We start from the raw sequence: 13,025 nt of genomic DNA, 5'->3' as shown, positions 1-13,025 counted from the left end.
ATTTACATACATTTAGTTTCAACCAAAAGAAGAATTATTTCTGCTCAGGATTGAAGCCCTGGTTATTTTCTACAGCAAATGCTGAGTATCAGGGGGCTGTTCTTAAGAGATGAATCAATACTCCAGAAACGTCTGTGCTCCAACTTTGGACCTCTAGTTTTAAACAAATTAATCTGTGACAGAGTTTTACATCCGGGTGCAAACAACCTGTGGCACTTTCTTGATTTCAGGAGTAGAAACTCTTCATTCAGTACAGGATGCAGACTGATCCAGGCTGGGACTGTTCAAAGAAATTCCATTCTACATCTAAAATTAAAAGGACAGGCTGTACCTTCACTCTGTCTGTGCGGTTGTTGAAGAGGCCGATGCGCCGGATGGTGTTGAGGATCGGGTCGTTGCCATCATCAATCATGTTGTGGGTGGTCACTGGAGGCAGACAGTGTCTCTAAAGACAGAAGAAGAAACCCATAAGCCAGACAAAACTCTTGGCAAACAGTTCTGTCACCATTTTCTGTAACAGTTGTGTTCCCGTTTTCTAAGGTTAGTGGAAGACAGTGGGAGATTTTGTCATTGATGTGACATTTGCATTTTAAGGTAAGAAAGAATGATCACATAATGTTGTCTTCCATATAATTAAGGCCATAAATGAGACCATAAAATCTGGATTTGCTTCATTTACCTCCAAATATGCGTATTTGTACTAACCTTTAGAAAGGCCTACTGTTTAACTTCGAAGGGTTTTAGTCATTATATTGTATCTCCTTAAGAGTTTGATTTTAACTATTTAATACATCCAGACTTCAAGAACAACAAAATATTTACGTTTACTGCAGAAGAAAAGAATGAGGAATTTTGATGTCCTGCATGTGATCCATGAATTTCCCAAAAGAATTAGTTTAGGTCATACTGGCATTAAAAATAGCCACAGTTGATCTTTAAACGTTACCAATGAGAGCTATATTTGCTGAAAACATCTTCCCAATGCACACATATCACTATATGTCACACACAACCCCTGTATATCATCACATTTATCATCTGTACTAGACATTTCTGTAATTAATACGTTTTCTGACCTCAGTTGAATAGATGGCTCTTTTCATAATGGTTATATCATCTCGGTCAAGAATCTTGTTCAAGTCTGGAATTTCTCCTCTGCAAAACCAACACAAAGCCTGTTTTATCAAATGACTTGTTAATAGGATAAAGAAAACAAAGAAACAGCAAACAAGGTCTGATATCAACATAAATATTTACTTTTTTTTTTTCATGGCCCTTCTATATCCCCTATATTTTTTTCTCCCATACACTTGCTGACCTGTCAATTAGCTTCCAAAAAAGCTAAGCAATTCTTTTTTTTTTTCCTCTGTTTTTCAGACACAGCTTGTTTTTGCTGAAGTTCCAGTCATCTCACTTATGCTTTGGGTCATTCACTTCCAACTGTCTTTTGAAACAATATGACTAAACCACTAATAAATATTACTTTATGCTTTTTTAAGCTGAGGTAGCTCATTTTTGACAGTGAATAAGCCTTTATATTACCTAGACATCCCAAATGTCTCTTAAGACTCTTTACACCACAAGATGCTAATGTGTTTATTTTTTTCCTCTGTGATTTGTGATTTGCTGTATGTGGTCTCACATCTTTCCTACGGATGTCAAAATTTCCTCCACAAAGAGGCACAGAAGCACCACAGGTAAACCACCTGAATATAAAGTAACCTACACACTCACTTTAGCAGGGCATTGTAGAGCTTCTTTCCAAACTTTTCTTTCACAAACTGGGCAGTGTCCCTAGGAAGATAAATAAATACATGTATAAAACAGGAGAATCCAGGACAAAGCATAAAAGAGATTCCTGCTGTGGGAAATTAAACTGTGCTCTGATCAGTGGGCCACGTTTCCATGTCAACTATGAAAAAGAGACCATATATATGACCCTAGATATTGAAACATGATCATTAATATTGGACGTTAACCAAGACTGAGAGATCTCCAATTTAACTATTAAAAAGATAAAAGGAATTTTAAAAGAAGCTTCCTCTTTCTGCCTTATTTCCCAGCTCAAAGACTTTTGAAAACAAGTGTTAGACTGAAAGGCAGTTGGTCATAATTAGTTTGCAAAACAAAAAAAACTCCCTAAAAAGCTTGGGCCAAGTTTTAACCTAATAATAAAGCCTGTGCCAGACAAATGTTTTATTTTTAACTAAGAAAGAACTCCAGTAAACCACTGTTCTAAGTGCAAAGAGTAACTTATATTATTCTGCCCCTAGGTGAAATAACTTGAAAATATAACTGGAAGTTCTGTTGTCAAAACAGCAAAAGCACTCTGAATTTGAGTAAAATACCCACTTCCTGGAACTTTTTCTGCCTTTCTGATTTCTGTGTATACTTTGGGCTAAGACAAAGCTTGTTAAGTGAAATCCTGAGCTTTACCAAGCTGAGAATCCACATACCTGCTTTTAGTTGCTCTCTCCCAAATCACAAAGGCACAATAGTTGATGAGTTAATTTTGGATGAGTTGTAAAGCAGCTAAATGTCAAACCACACTGATCCAAAGCCCACCAAACTCGTCCCCCCCATGACCATATTTTCTTAGACTCATGCCATGCACAATATCGAAAACCTAACCCAGATGGGATAGACTGCTTTTGCAGAAGTAGAGGAATTTTATATCCCAGATCAGCCATCTTCTACTCCTTTATAAGTGCCAACCTCTTCTAGTATTTCGTTTCTGTGACATCCTTAAAATCATCTAATGCTGTTATGTAATACTGTAGTCAGGTGATTTTATCCTGGAGCTCCAGATTAGGACCATGATAATGCTGCATATGATGATGCAGAGGGTCTTTTGCTTTTCATGGACCACAGTGGGAAGGATAGCTGGAAGCAGCAGATTTTTGCATGATTTTACATTGTAGTTTTACCTTTACTGTTACCATTGTGCCTTGCACTGCTGAGTACCAGAGAAATAACCACATACTAGAGATACAACACTCTGCATATTTCATGTAATTTAAACTTTCCTAACAGCCATACATTATTTATTTAATGTGTATCCATTGTATTATATTCGAACTTCACATACTGTGTATCAAAGACAAAGCAGAGGCCAAAAGCACTTGTTGCAAGCACGGCTGTTTCTCACTGCACTCATATTCCTTCAATTCCTGTGTAGTTGTCATTAGAAACTCTGGTAACTTATGTTATCCCACTTCAACTATCTAGATTTTAAGCTGGTTGCACAGATCCTCCCCACATCCTCACAGGGTGACAGTCCATTTCAGAGCATCATTCCTTTCACCCATCTTAGGCCCTTCCAGAAGTGATACAGGATGAAACATCCTTTGGACTGAACTGTCCCTCTCCACTGGCAGTGAACGCAGCTCAAGCTCAGACACATTATTTTTGGGAAGCCAAAGATGGACAATTATTTCCAACCTCCACATTTGTGGTACCTGTTTTCAGAGTGGTAACCAGGCAGAATGTTCCCTGTAAGTCCCAAGAAGTTGCTGTGTGATGACTCCAGAGATAATCTAGAGAGCAGAGACATTTCTCATATCTGCCTTCTTTCCCAGATATGGCAAAAGCCAAATTACTTCAATGACCCCTGTTAAACTATTTCTGTCACTGTTTTTGTGGAGGTTTAGTATCTGTTAGTCATTGAATACAACTTGATGAGAGATACCCAGGAACTGAGCCAGAGATAATCTGCTGGAGGCAGCTAAGGAGATAACAAGAAAATCAGTATCTTTCTCTTACACAGTGCCTTTCGTCTACAGATCTCTAAACCAGACTTCTATCATTTTATAAATACAGAACTGGCATCACAAAGACTTTAAACACTGTGAGATGCAGGCATAAAAGCAGGCCTTGTGGGGTTTAGTCCCTCAATTTTAAGACCAGCTTCCTTACATCTGCAGCAGAGTTTAACTGCTGTAGCCCCTGATAAGGTGCCTGTTTCCATTCCCCTGCTCAGAGAATTAATCTGCAAAGATGTTGAGTGCAATGGCATTTTTCACCTTTGTTTTTTAAACAAAATTCATCCCTGATAACCTATCACTGATTTTCTTTATGAATTCGAAGCTTCAGTTTTTGCCACATCACTTAGTTCAGAAGTACCTCACAATATTTGCCTTTTCCTACCTAAAATCACACAGCAGCTAAAGTGAGGTGAAGAAGTCTGCTCCTGCTTTGCTTTTCCCTTTTTCGCTTTTGCTTTTGGGAAGTTGTAAAATTAAAACTTTCAAACTGAGAAGGCCTGTGACAATTTTCCCTTTATAGTTGTAAGCCTCACTGCCTATTGTAGGCTGTACACAAAATTAATGTAATTTAAACAATTAAAAAAATTATTACTAAATTAAACAATTATTATCAACTGTTATTCTGCTGCATCAGACAGAACGATTTCCATACTTCTACACAGAAGAGGATGTGTAATTAATTTCTTTTTTCCTACAGACAAGCTTTCTGTGATAGATTAGCAGTGAGTCCTTATTTTGTGGGAGCTCCATGGCACATTCGAAGGGAATACCAGGAACAGTCAGAATACATCCAGAGCAGTGGATTTTCTGGAACATTTGACTTTGTTGCTGCAAAGCAAATACTACTTGCTAATGTGTTACAAAGAATGGCAAGGGAACTTTACTAAAAAGAACTATGGACACACACACACAAAAAAAAAGAGAAATATTTACCCTTATTTCTCTTTCTCATCTCTTTCATCCCTGAAATACATTCTAGTTACCCACAACCCTCAATTTTAGCAGAGCAAAAAGAAAGGGCATTAATTCTTCAGCTGAAACTTTTGCATGTGTCCTGAATTCACTGCATCAAGCCCTTGGAGAGAATGGGAATTACCAGAGCTGCTTCCTGACTGCTTGTCCTTTCAGGGTTTCCACGTTGAAATTGTTTGTCTTTGCTGGCATGATGAAGAACACAACAACTGTAACATCAGTCTTATGGACCTACATGACAAAAAAAAATGGAGAGGAATAAATTAAAAAGAAAAATAAAATCTCACTACAAAGTATCACAGTCAACTTTAGGAATTAGTCACAGGAAAATCCAATGCACTTGGGCTGCCCAGGAAGGCTCTGACCTCTTAACTCTCACTTTTGTCATGTCAGAGATACAGCTCAGGATAATACAGGTAAAACATTTGTCACACAGTTTCAGTTTGAGCAATACACACCTTCCTGACCTCTCGTGGTTTAGAGGCCATGGCTGAGGACATAGAAATAAACTTAAAATAAAAATCCTACACACATTTTCTCACCTGACACAAACTATTTCGTCAAAAAGGAGTGAGCAAAGAATTTTTTGCGTGAATGAGGTTTTACTCCTGTCAGCAACTGTTTAAAGAAAAGATAAGGGTGAACCCTGTTCAGAGCAGTAAATATTAAATTACTTTGAGTTGCCTCTGTTTTAAATTTTAGACTCACAAACTTGCTGTTAGCAGGCCCTCTCTGACTGAGGTACAGGGAAATGCAGAGTGGAAAATAACCTACAGGAGTCACCTGTCATGTTAAGGTTCTTCCCTTCCCTCTCCTCAAGGCAGGTTCAGAGTCCATCATGTGATCTGAGCGTGTATTAACACTCTGTGCCAACATTAATATATTACCTCCAAAATGTCAGTAAGGTTCTCAAGGAGCAAAATAAAATAAAATAAAATAAAATAATTGCACCCAATTCTATGTATTTTTTAGGGCCAGGCACACCACTACAATTTGCTTCAGAAGCAGCAGCATTTCCAGCCTCAGTAGTACAGGTATACTGCTATTCCCAATGGAATTACCCCTTGAAACAATGACAGGGCAATAATTACACTTGAAAATGATGAACACTTGAAAGAATGACAGAGCTGTTCTTTGAACAGCTAATCAGATGCTGGCATCCAAACTGGACCTGTAATGCAGTGCAGTCGGGCTCAGCTGATGGGAGAAGCAACAGCACCGAGTTTAATGATTCTATGATATAAATAATTAGCTGCAATAAGAGATTGTTGCAGTGGTTGCTCAAGCAATTCTTTCCCTCTTATCACACGAGACTTTGCACACTATCAGCTTTCAGAGCTGTTTAAATGCCATTAACAGGTAGTTGATGTTGATATTGCCCTGCAATGCCAAACAACCGACTTTTGTTGTGGAAGAAATGCTTGAGTTATGTGAGGCTGTGTGAGTGAATCGATGAAGGATTTGCAGAAAGTCCACAGGCTCTAATGGTGTATTAACAGAAGGTGGTGGTAGAACAAGTGTTCTTAGGGCTTTGAAAATCGATATTTTTTTTCAGCCCTGCTGATAACAAAGTGTCATTATTTTATCCAGATTTTCCACATCATTTAAATGATAAGAGTACATAAGAGAGAGTCTGCCACAACAGCCAACTGATCCTGGCTAGATGACTGAAAACTGATTAGTCCTACTTTTTCTGTCTATAATTTTAAATATATCAATGGTTAGGACAGATATGGAGACATTTTCAACAATCTCATTGTGAGTGGCAAGTGCTCTGATCTTTGATCAGAACAAGGCCTAGCTCTTCTCTTCCTTAAATTAAAAGTAAATTCATTTAAAAAATATTTTTAAATACTTTTATTACATTAAAAATATTTTTAATTTAATTAACTTAAAATTTAAAAATAAAAATAAATTTTGAAATTTTTTTAAAAAATTAAAAGTACTCCATAAAAGCATTTAGAAACATTGCACTCATTTTATACCTGAGGAAACAGAAGCACGGAGAACTGAGTTCCACTTCCCCAGGCTTGTTCACCAGCCCGCTGCCACAGCGGGAATTTTCATGCAAGATTCCCATCCAGTGTGGTAACAGTAGATTTAAAATATCATTATCGGGTCCCAGTGAATTAAGCAATTTGCTTAAAAAGATATTTTTAAAAGGCATCATTAAAGGATTACTTTTATTTCCCTTCTAATATGTAAACCTTCGGGGCAAACTCTTGAATAGCATTTTCATTATTTCTCTCTAAAAACGAGGGAGGTGACCACGAATTAACTTCTAGAACTATGTAACCAATTATTTTTAATCTGTCTGAGATCATTATATACTCTGAGGATTCAGAGAAAGAGCTTTGTGGAAACTGTGAGCATCCCATAATTACTTTCCCATAAACCAGAGTTTATAGGAATTCTTGCAGGTGACTTCCACAGTATGGTAATTTGAGTATGAGCTCTGTGTTATCAACAGCTGCACAAGTTTTCTTACCCTCAGCAAAAAGTTTAATCTTGATAAGGCTTCTAGAAACATATCAGCTCCTTTGTTGGAAAACTCATATCTCCCAGCAATGAAGAAAAATAAGGTCTTCTCAAGATCGAAGTCAAGGTGGCTGAAGACAAGCAAACAAACAGACAAGAACAAAGTATTTTCCTAGACATAATCAAGCAAAGCACACAACAGCTTTCTATTCTGGAGGAATTTATTATCCCAAAAACATAAAGAAAGTGAGGCTTTTCTGCTGTTCTTTAAATTGACAGCCTTAATCTGGCAAACTGCATCTTGGGTAAATAATGAACAAATCAGGATCTGCTCTCTGATATCACAGTCTGTTAAGCAGAGTTAGAACTGGTGTCTAAAATTCCTTTAGTTTCTGACTGAGAAATCCCAGACAGATATTTGAATAAGCCGGTAACATTTCAGCTCCTCTATGAAGTACTCATTACTCTTCCTGCTTTGGTTCTCGCTTTAAATAGCGTTGGACAACGGTTGCTAATTTTTGAAAAGTAAAAGCATACCCATAGAAATGACCTCGAATGAACTCTTGGATCCTAGCCTTGTACATGGAATGCAAATTCTGAAACTCATGCATTGCTGAAAATTTCTTAACGTTCAAGCCATTTGGGGTGACAACATCTGGAAAAGCAGAGAAAAGGCAGAGGTACACATCTTCAGAGTCAGAGAAATCTTTCAGGAAAGAACCAATGTGTCTCCCAGCTGTCAGTATGTGAACAGGTTATGGATTATGCTATTTCTGGAGAGGGAACAGCATTGCCTGGCACAACAGTCTCCACCAGCTTATTCCACAAAGCTCCTGCACGTGGCATGTTGGCATTAAAGTGGCTTTCACCTTTGCTCAACACTAGACAGACCCTGCCCTTTTGTCCTGTCAAGACTCCAGTAATGTCTCCATTTAGCTGTGTTTGTTGTGCAATATGCCCTTTATCTCTTGATTCTTGCTATCACTGTTGCCTCCTCTATCACTAGAGATTGGAAGCTCTTGAAAGCATGAACTGCACAGGACTATGCCCTTGTTTACTGCATGGCACAAGAGATATCCATTCTGTCAAGATTTCTGAGGGTTTATCAGAAAAGGGACAATATAGGAAACCTTTTAAGAAAAGACCTTCCTTGAGTAATCTGTGGGATTTCTCCTAAATATAGCCACAGAATAATATGTTTTACACATTTATACCTGCTCTCCTCCAAGAGAGGAGAGTATCTATAGTATCTTACAATTAAAATTTGTCCATTTCCAGCATTTTTAAGGTAGAGTTATAGGATATCCACAGAGGACAGACATAGTTTGCTTCAATCAACACTGAAGTTCAGTCCCTCTTCACCTTCCTGGTAGATCACAGGAGCTATTTAAAGGCTTGCCCTAAATCTAGTTGACATAAATGGAAAGAATGCCACTTTCTTTTCTTTGAGTTGGTTTATGAAAGCCATGTATGGAAATGAAAGGGGAGGCCAGTTCCTTATTTCAAAGTAACACAATTGCCTTAAACAGACCTACACTAATTTATGATACCAGAGATCCTTCAAATACAAAGAATCTTCAAAGAAGCAAGAAGCACTGATTATTAGAGGGCACAGTGGTGCCAATTCCAACCTTGTTCTCCCAAAATGGTCACTAGGTGTCTGGTCATCACAGCCATTAACTGGAGTAATTTTAAAGGTTCTGTGCAGCATCCAAAGGACCCTCAGTAAGATACTATAATTCCCTACAACACATGGTTCATGCAAAACAAACAGCACCTCCCTTGATCCCAGTGCTCATGGGTAACTCCTCCCATACATCAGGGTTACTGATGGGAGCACAGTCTCTTCCTTGCCACTGATACAGGTCCTGAACACCACTTTTGCTGTGCTTTTTCAGTCACAGATGCCTGACATTCAGGGTTTCCCGTTTACATGTCTAGCATTAAATATCTGGCCTGATATAAAAGTCTCCTACTTCTGGAGAGACTTATGGAGACTTCTTTAAAACACCTATGGCTCTTCTGGTTAATCCCCTATCAAGATGATCTTAAAGTAAGTACGATCAGTTCTCCATATGCTATCCACTATACTTGCCTGACAATTTTCACCCAGATGCCACAGCCATTTTTAATTATTTCTTAGAAATTTAAAGTCTACTTCAGCAACATATGTGGTTTCCTGACAGGTAAGTGATCTCTGACTAAACCTTATTTTGTAAAGGCTTCTGAAACACTCAAGGTTAAACAGCAGTAGATAAAAATTCAACCTTTATTAGCAACTATGAAATACCCATAATTTTGATGGATCTGTCTTGGAATACCGCATTTGAAACTAAAGACCAGGAAATCTTTACTTGCTAGGTACTTAAGATTTGGTTCTCCATGACAGAAAAAGGACATTCTTGGTGGGCCTGACATGAAAACTTGTGCTTTTACCTTCTCCTGCCCAGCACTTAAAAGTTCTCTGAACAAAGACCTCCGTGGCCTCATATGAGTGGGGAGGCAACAGAGCAGAAACATCTTCCCTTGCCTTTACCAACCACACACCTCCTCTTTCCTCTGCCCTGCTCTTTGTCCAGCGTGGAAGAACAGGCTCCTGCAGGCCATAGTTTTGAGAATACAACCATTTCAAACTCTTCCCAATAAACTAAAAATGCCTGACTGGGTATTTCTGGCCAGTTTCCATCCACTGTCTCACGTTTATTTTTATTTTTCAGGGAGTTCTGATCCCTCTCAGCCACCAGCAGCAGCCTGTGTATAACCTACTCTCATGTTCTCTGATTTAACTGCAGCTTCATTTACCCCTTCATCAGGATAATCCATATCTTAGTTAAGGGTTTGAGATGCAGACCAAACTTTGTGGCCCAAAGCACCCGGTTCACTATCTCTGCTCAACAAACAGTAACATTTTGAACCTGTGCAAGGCAATGTGCCCTCACCCTGGGGAAGAAGTGATAAAAAAGAGCTTTGTCTCTATGCCAAGTGTTTTCTTGTTGTTTAATGAATTAATGACATTTTTGTTCAAAAAGTTGTCCCAAGTGGGCCAAATCAGAATGTTTTGACTTCTGTATTTATAGGCAAGAAACTGGCATTAAGTAATATTGGCACAGTAGGATGTCTTCTGCTGATAAGTTACTAACATTCAGGGTTGCCTCATACTTTTTTCATAGTTTCCTTCTGTGATTTTTATCACATATATACAGGTAGGAAGCCTAGCTCTAGACCTCAACTGATACCTAAGTCTCTTGGAATTTTGATTCAAAGTCTTCTCTACTGCCAGTGAGAAAAATGTTTCATACCTGAATGAAAACATTCGAAATCCTGTAACATCAGCTTTCAAATCACGGGAATGTAACTTATGATCTCTGACAGAATCTTGCTTGATACTTCAAAGAAAACAGGTTCAACATCAGAGACTCAAACTTTTGACAAATATGATTTGATAAAATATTGATTAAATAATAACAAGCAGTCATTCTGCCAGGTTTAGGCTGGCAAATGGGCCTTTGTCTTGGTGCAAACTTTCCCTATGCAATCAGGTTCACTAATTTTAAAGAGACTTTTCCAAGTGATAAGATTTACAATTCAAATTATAATCCAAGTTTAATGTTAAAGAGAAGTAGCAGAGACAGCTCTACTTGGCACATTTCTCAGCTATTTTTAGCTAACAATGTGGTTACAAAGTTTATCTCTCAATAAATGCAAATAAAACTTAATTGTGCCAATTCTTCATCCCCCTTTTAAAAGTTAATTTTTAAAGTGGGTTGAGAAACATACACATACTTTCAGCTTTCAAGTTCCTCTTCAGAATTCAAGCTCAATGAAGGATTGCTGAATTTTCCAAACAGCCAATGTGGATTTCAAAACTTCAGAGAGAATAAATAGTATGAGAATAGTCTCCTACACAGTTTATTTGTGGTCCAGGATTCAAAGAAACTAGCAAAGTACTTATTCCCATCAAAATATACTTTCCACTTACAGTTGTCTCCTAGGATTTGGGATGGCAATTCCTATTGAATTTCTATCTAGCTCTGTCAACATGAAGTAATTTTTTAACCCCAATATTAAATAGATTTACTTGGTTTCTTCAAAGTTGCAAGAATAATTACAAAAAGCTCAGGCCTGTGAATGTCTGTGCATGGAATTCTCTTCAGCTTCAGCTGATGTTTTATCTGTCTGCAGATTTTCTCTCCCAAATTAAACTGGATTCAGACTCATTTCGGTCTCCTAAAATCCCAAAACATAAACTATGATTTTCAAAGGCAGCTGTTGTGAGGAGAAGCCTCATCCCAATATAAAACAGCTTCAGAAGTCTGATTTTCAGAGGCTGAGTGCTCTGCACTTTGTAAAAATCTAGACCTTTCAGAGATATCCCAATTTAAATGACTGAACACTTAAGTGACTTTTAATAAGATATGGCTGTCATGTTTAAAATTAAGTTTAAAATAATCTAAGTTCATCATCCTGTTGACAGTCAGTCAGGAATGAGGCAAAGGATTCAATGAACATCTCTGTTGTTCTGATTCATGAACCATGATGTGGCTTGAACCATTGAAGTTAACAAAGATAACAATCCCAAACTATAATTACCACTGCAAATCACCTAAAAAATCTTAAAAAAAAAAAAAGGCAAGAAAATAAAGTCTTTTGAGTATTGCTTAGCTTAAAATAACCAAAGTGTGAACACACCTGCTTAAATAGTCTCCAAAATCATTGTGCAGATTTCCCCTCATGACGCTTACCTGCACATGGAGTGCTGGACTGACTTAAAGAGAGCTTTAATGACACATCAGACTGGGATCACGACCTTCCTCAAACTCCATGCATGGAACACAAAAAGGTTTTGAAATTTCATATTTTATCAGGCCAATACAACGGGGAAAACCATACAAACTGTTGGGTACATAACTCGACTATTTTAGAAAATATTATATGTATGAAGCTTTTTGTGGTTTGGCCCTAAGAGCATGGAAACCCTGACACAGACAAAGCTCCTGAAGCTAGATGTCCTTGCAAAGAATTAAATTAATGCTCTCCTAAAATGGTACTGGAAGCAGTCATTAAATGGTGCTGAACTTGATTTCTTCTGGACTACACTACATGCTGCTAGAATGTGTTTCAAGTGATATCATCTGCACTGGAGTTTTGAAAGTTGGTTATTCTCTGTCTCTATTATGTTCATTCAATCTAAGGAAATGTAGATGGTAGGAGGAAATATAGCACAAAAACCAATTTGGGTCTTACCAGGAGTTCTTTTAAGCATATGTTCTGCTTCTGTGGCTGTGATCTGTGAGACTGTGGTGAACACGTGGGCACAGTGCACAGATGCCCGTTCCATACAGTACCGGTGGTAAATCTGCCTCTCTCCAGCTTCCTTGTCGATGTCAAACTGGTAAATAATAAAACAAACAAAAAAGACACCTGTGTGATGTCCTCCTCAGACTTATTACCTCAAAGAAGGTTTCTCGTGCCAAGCTCGGTTTCCCCAGGGAATGAGAATCATGGGATAATTCTGCTGTTCTGTCATTTTTGGGTTTTGAACTATTTTATCAACTTCAAAGGGTTTGAAGGAGCAAAAGAGGTCTCAGTTCCTGCATGTTCCTGAAAAAACGGCAGCTCTACAATGGAAGGACAACTAGATTAATGACCCCATGAAAGGTAAGAATCTGTGATATTTGGCCTGCTGGCTGACAATATATCATACTGCATCTTGCAAGGGCTTGTAGGAAAACCTGAGAGAGCAGGAAAGCTGCTGGTAACTGAAGGTATAGAGGAGAGAAGGAAAAAGGAATGAGGATGAGGACAGAACCT

At 38.1% G+C, this 13,025-nt stretch overlaps 1 protein-coding gene across 3 annotated transcripts in view; it reads right to left on the bottom strand.

Moving 5' to 3' along the window:
• The window catches only part of GYS2 (glycogen synthase 2), a 41,677-nt gene that overhangs the window by 8,506 nt on the left and 20,146 nt on the right, over nt 1–13,025 (bottom strand). For all 3 annotated transcript variants that reach the window (XM_017826603.1, XM_017826604.1, XM_017826605.1), the window contains 7 exons: nt 12,459–12,603; nt 7,752–7,869; nt 7,225–7,345; nt 4,861–4,967; nt 1,735–1,794; nt 1,077–1,155; nt 332–445 (listed from right to left, as the gene is read on the bottom strand). In XM_017826603.1, the coding sequence (XP_017682092.1) occupies nt 332–445; nt 1,077–1,155; nt 1,735–1,794; nt 4,861–4,967; nt 7,225–7,345; nt 7,752–7,869; nt 12,459–12,603 (744 nt within the window). The remainder of the gene's footprint in view (nt 1–331; nt 446–1,076; nt 1,156–1,734; nt 1,795–4,860; nt 4,968–7,224; nt 7,346–7,751; nt 7,870–12,458; nt 12,604–13,025) is intronic.

Source organism: Lepidothrix coronata, unplaced genomic scaffold (assembly GCF_001604755.1).
Source record: "Lepidothrix coronata isolate B3197 unplaced genomic scaffold, Lepidothrix_coronata-1.0 Scaffold129, whole genome shotgun sequence".
NCBI lineage: Eukaryota > Metazoa > Chordata > Aves > Passeriformes > Pipridae > Lepidothrix > Lepidothrix coronata.
Note: the sequence above shows the minus strand (reverse complement) of the source record. Positions and strands in the feature narration are given on the sequence as shown.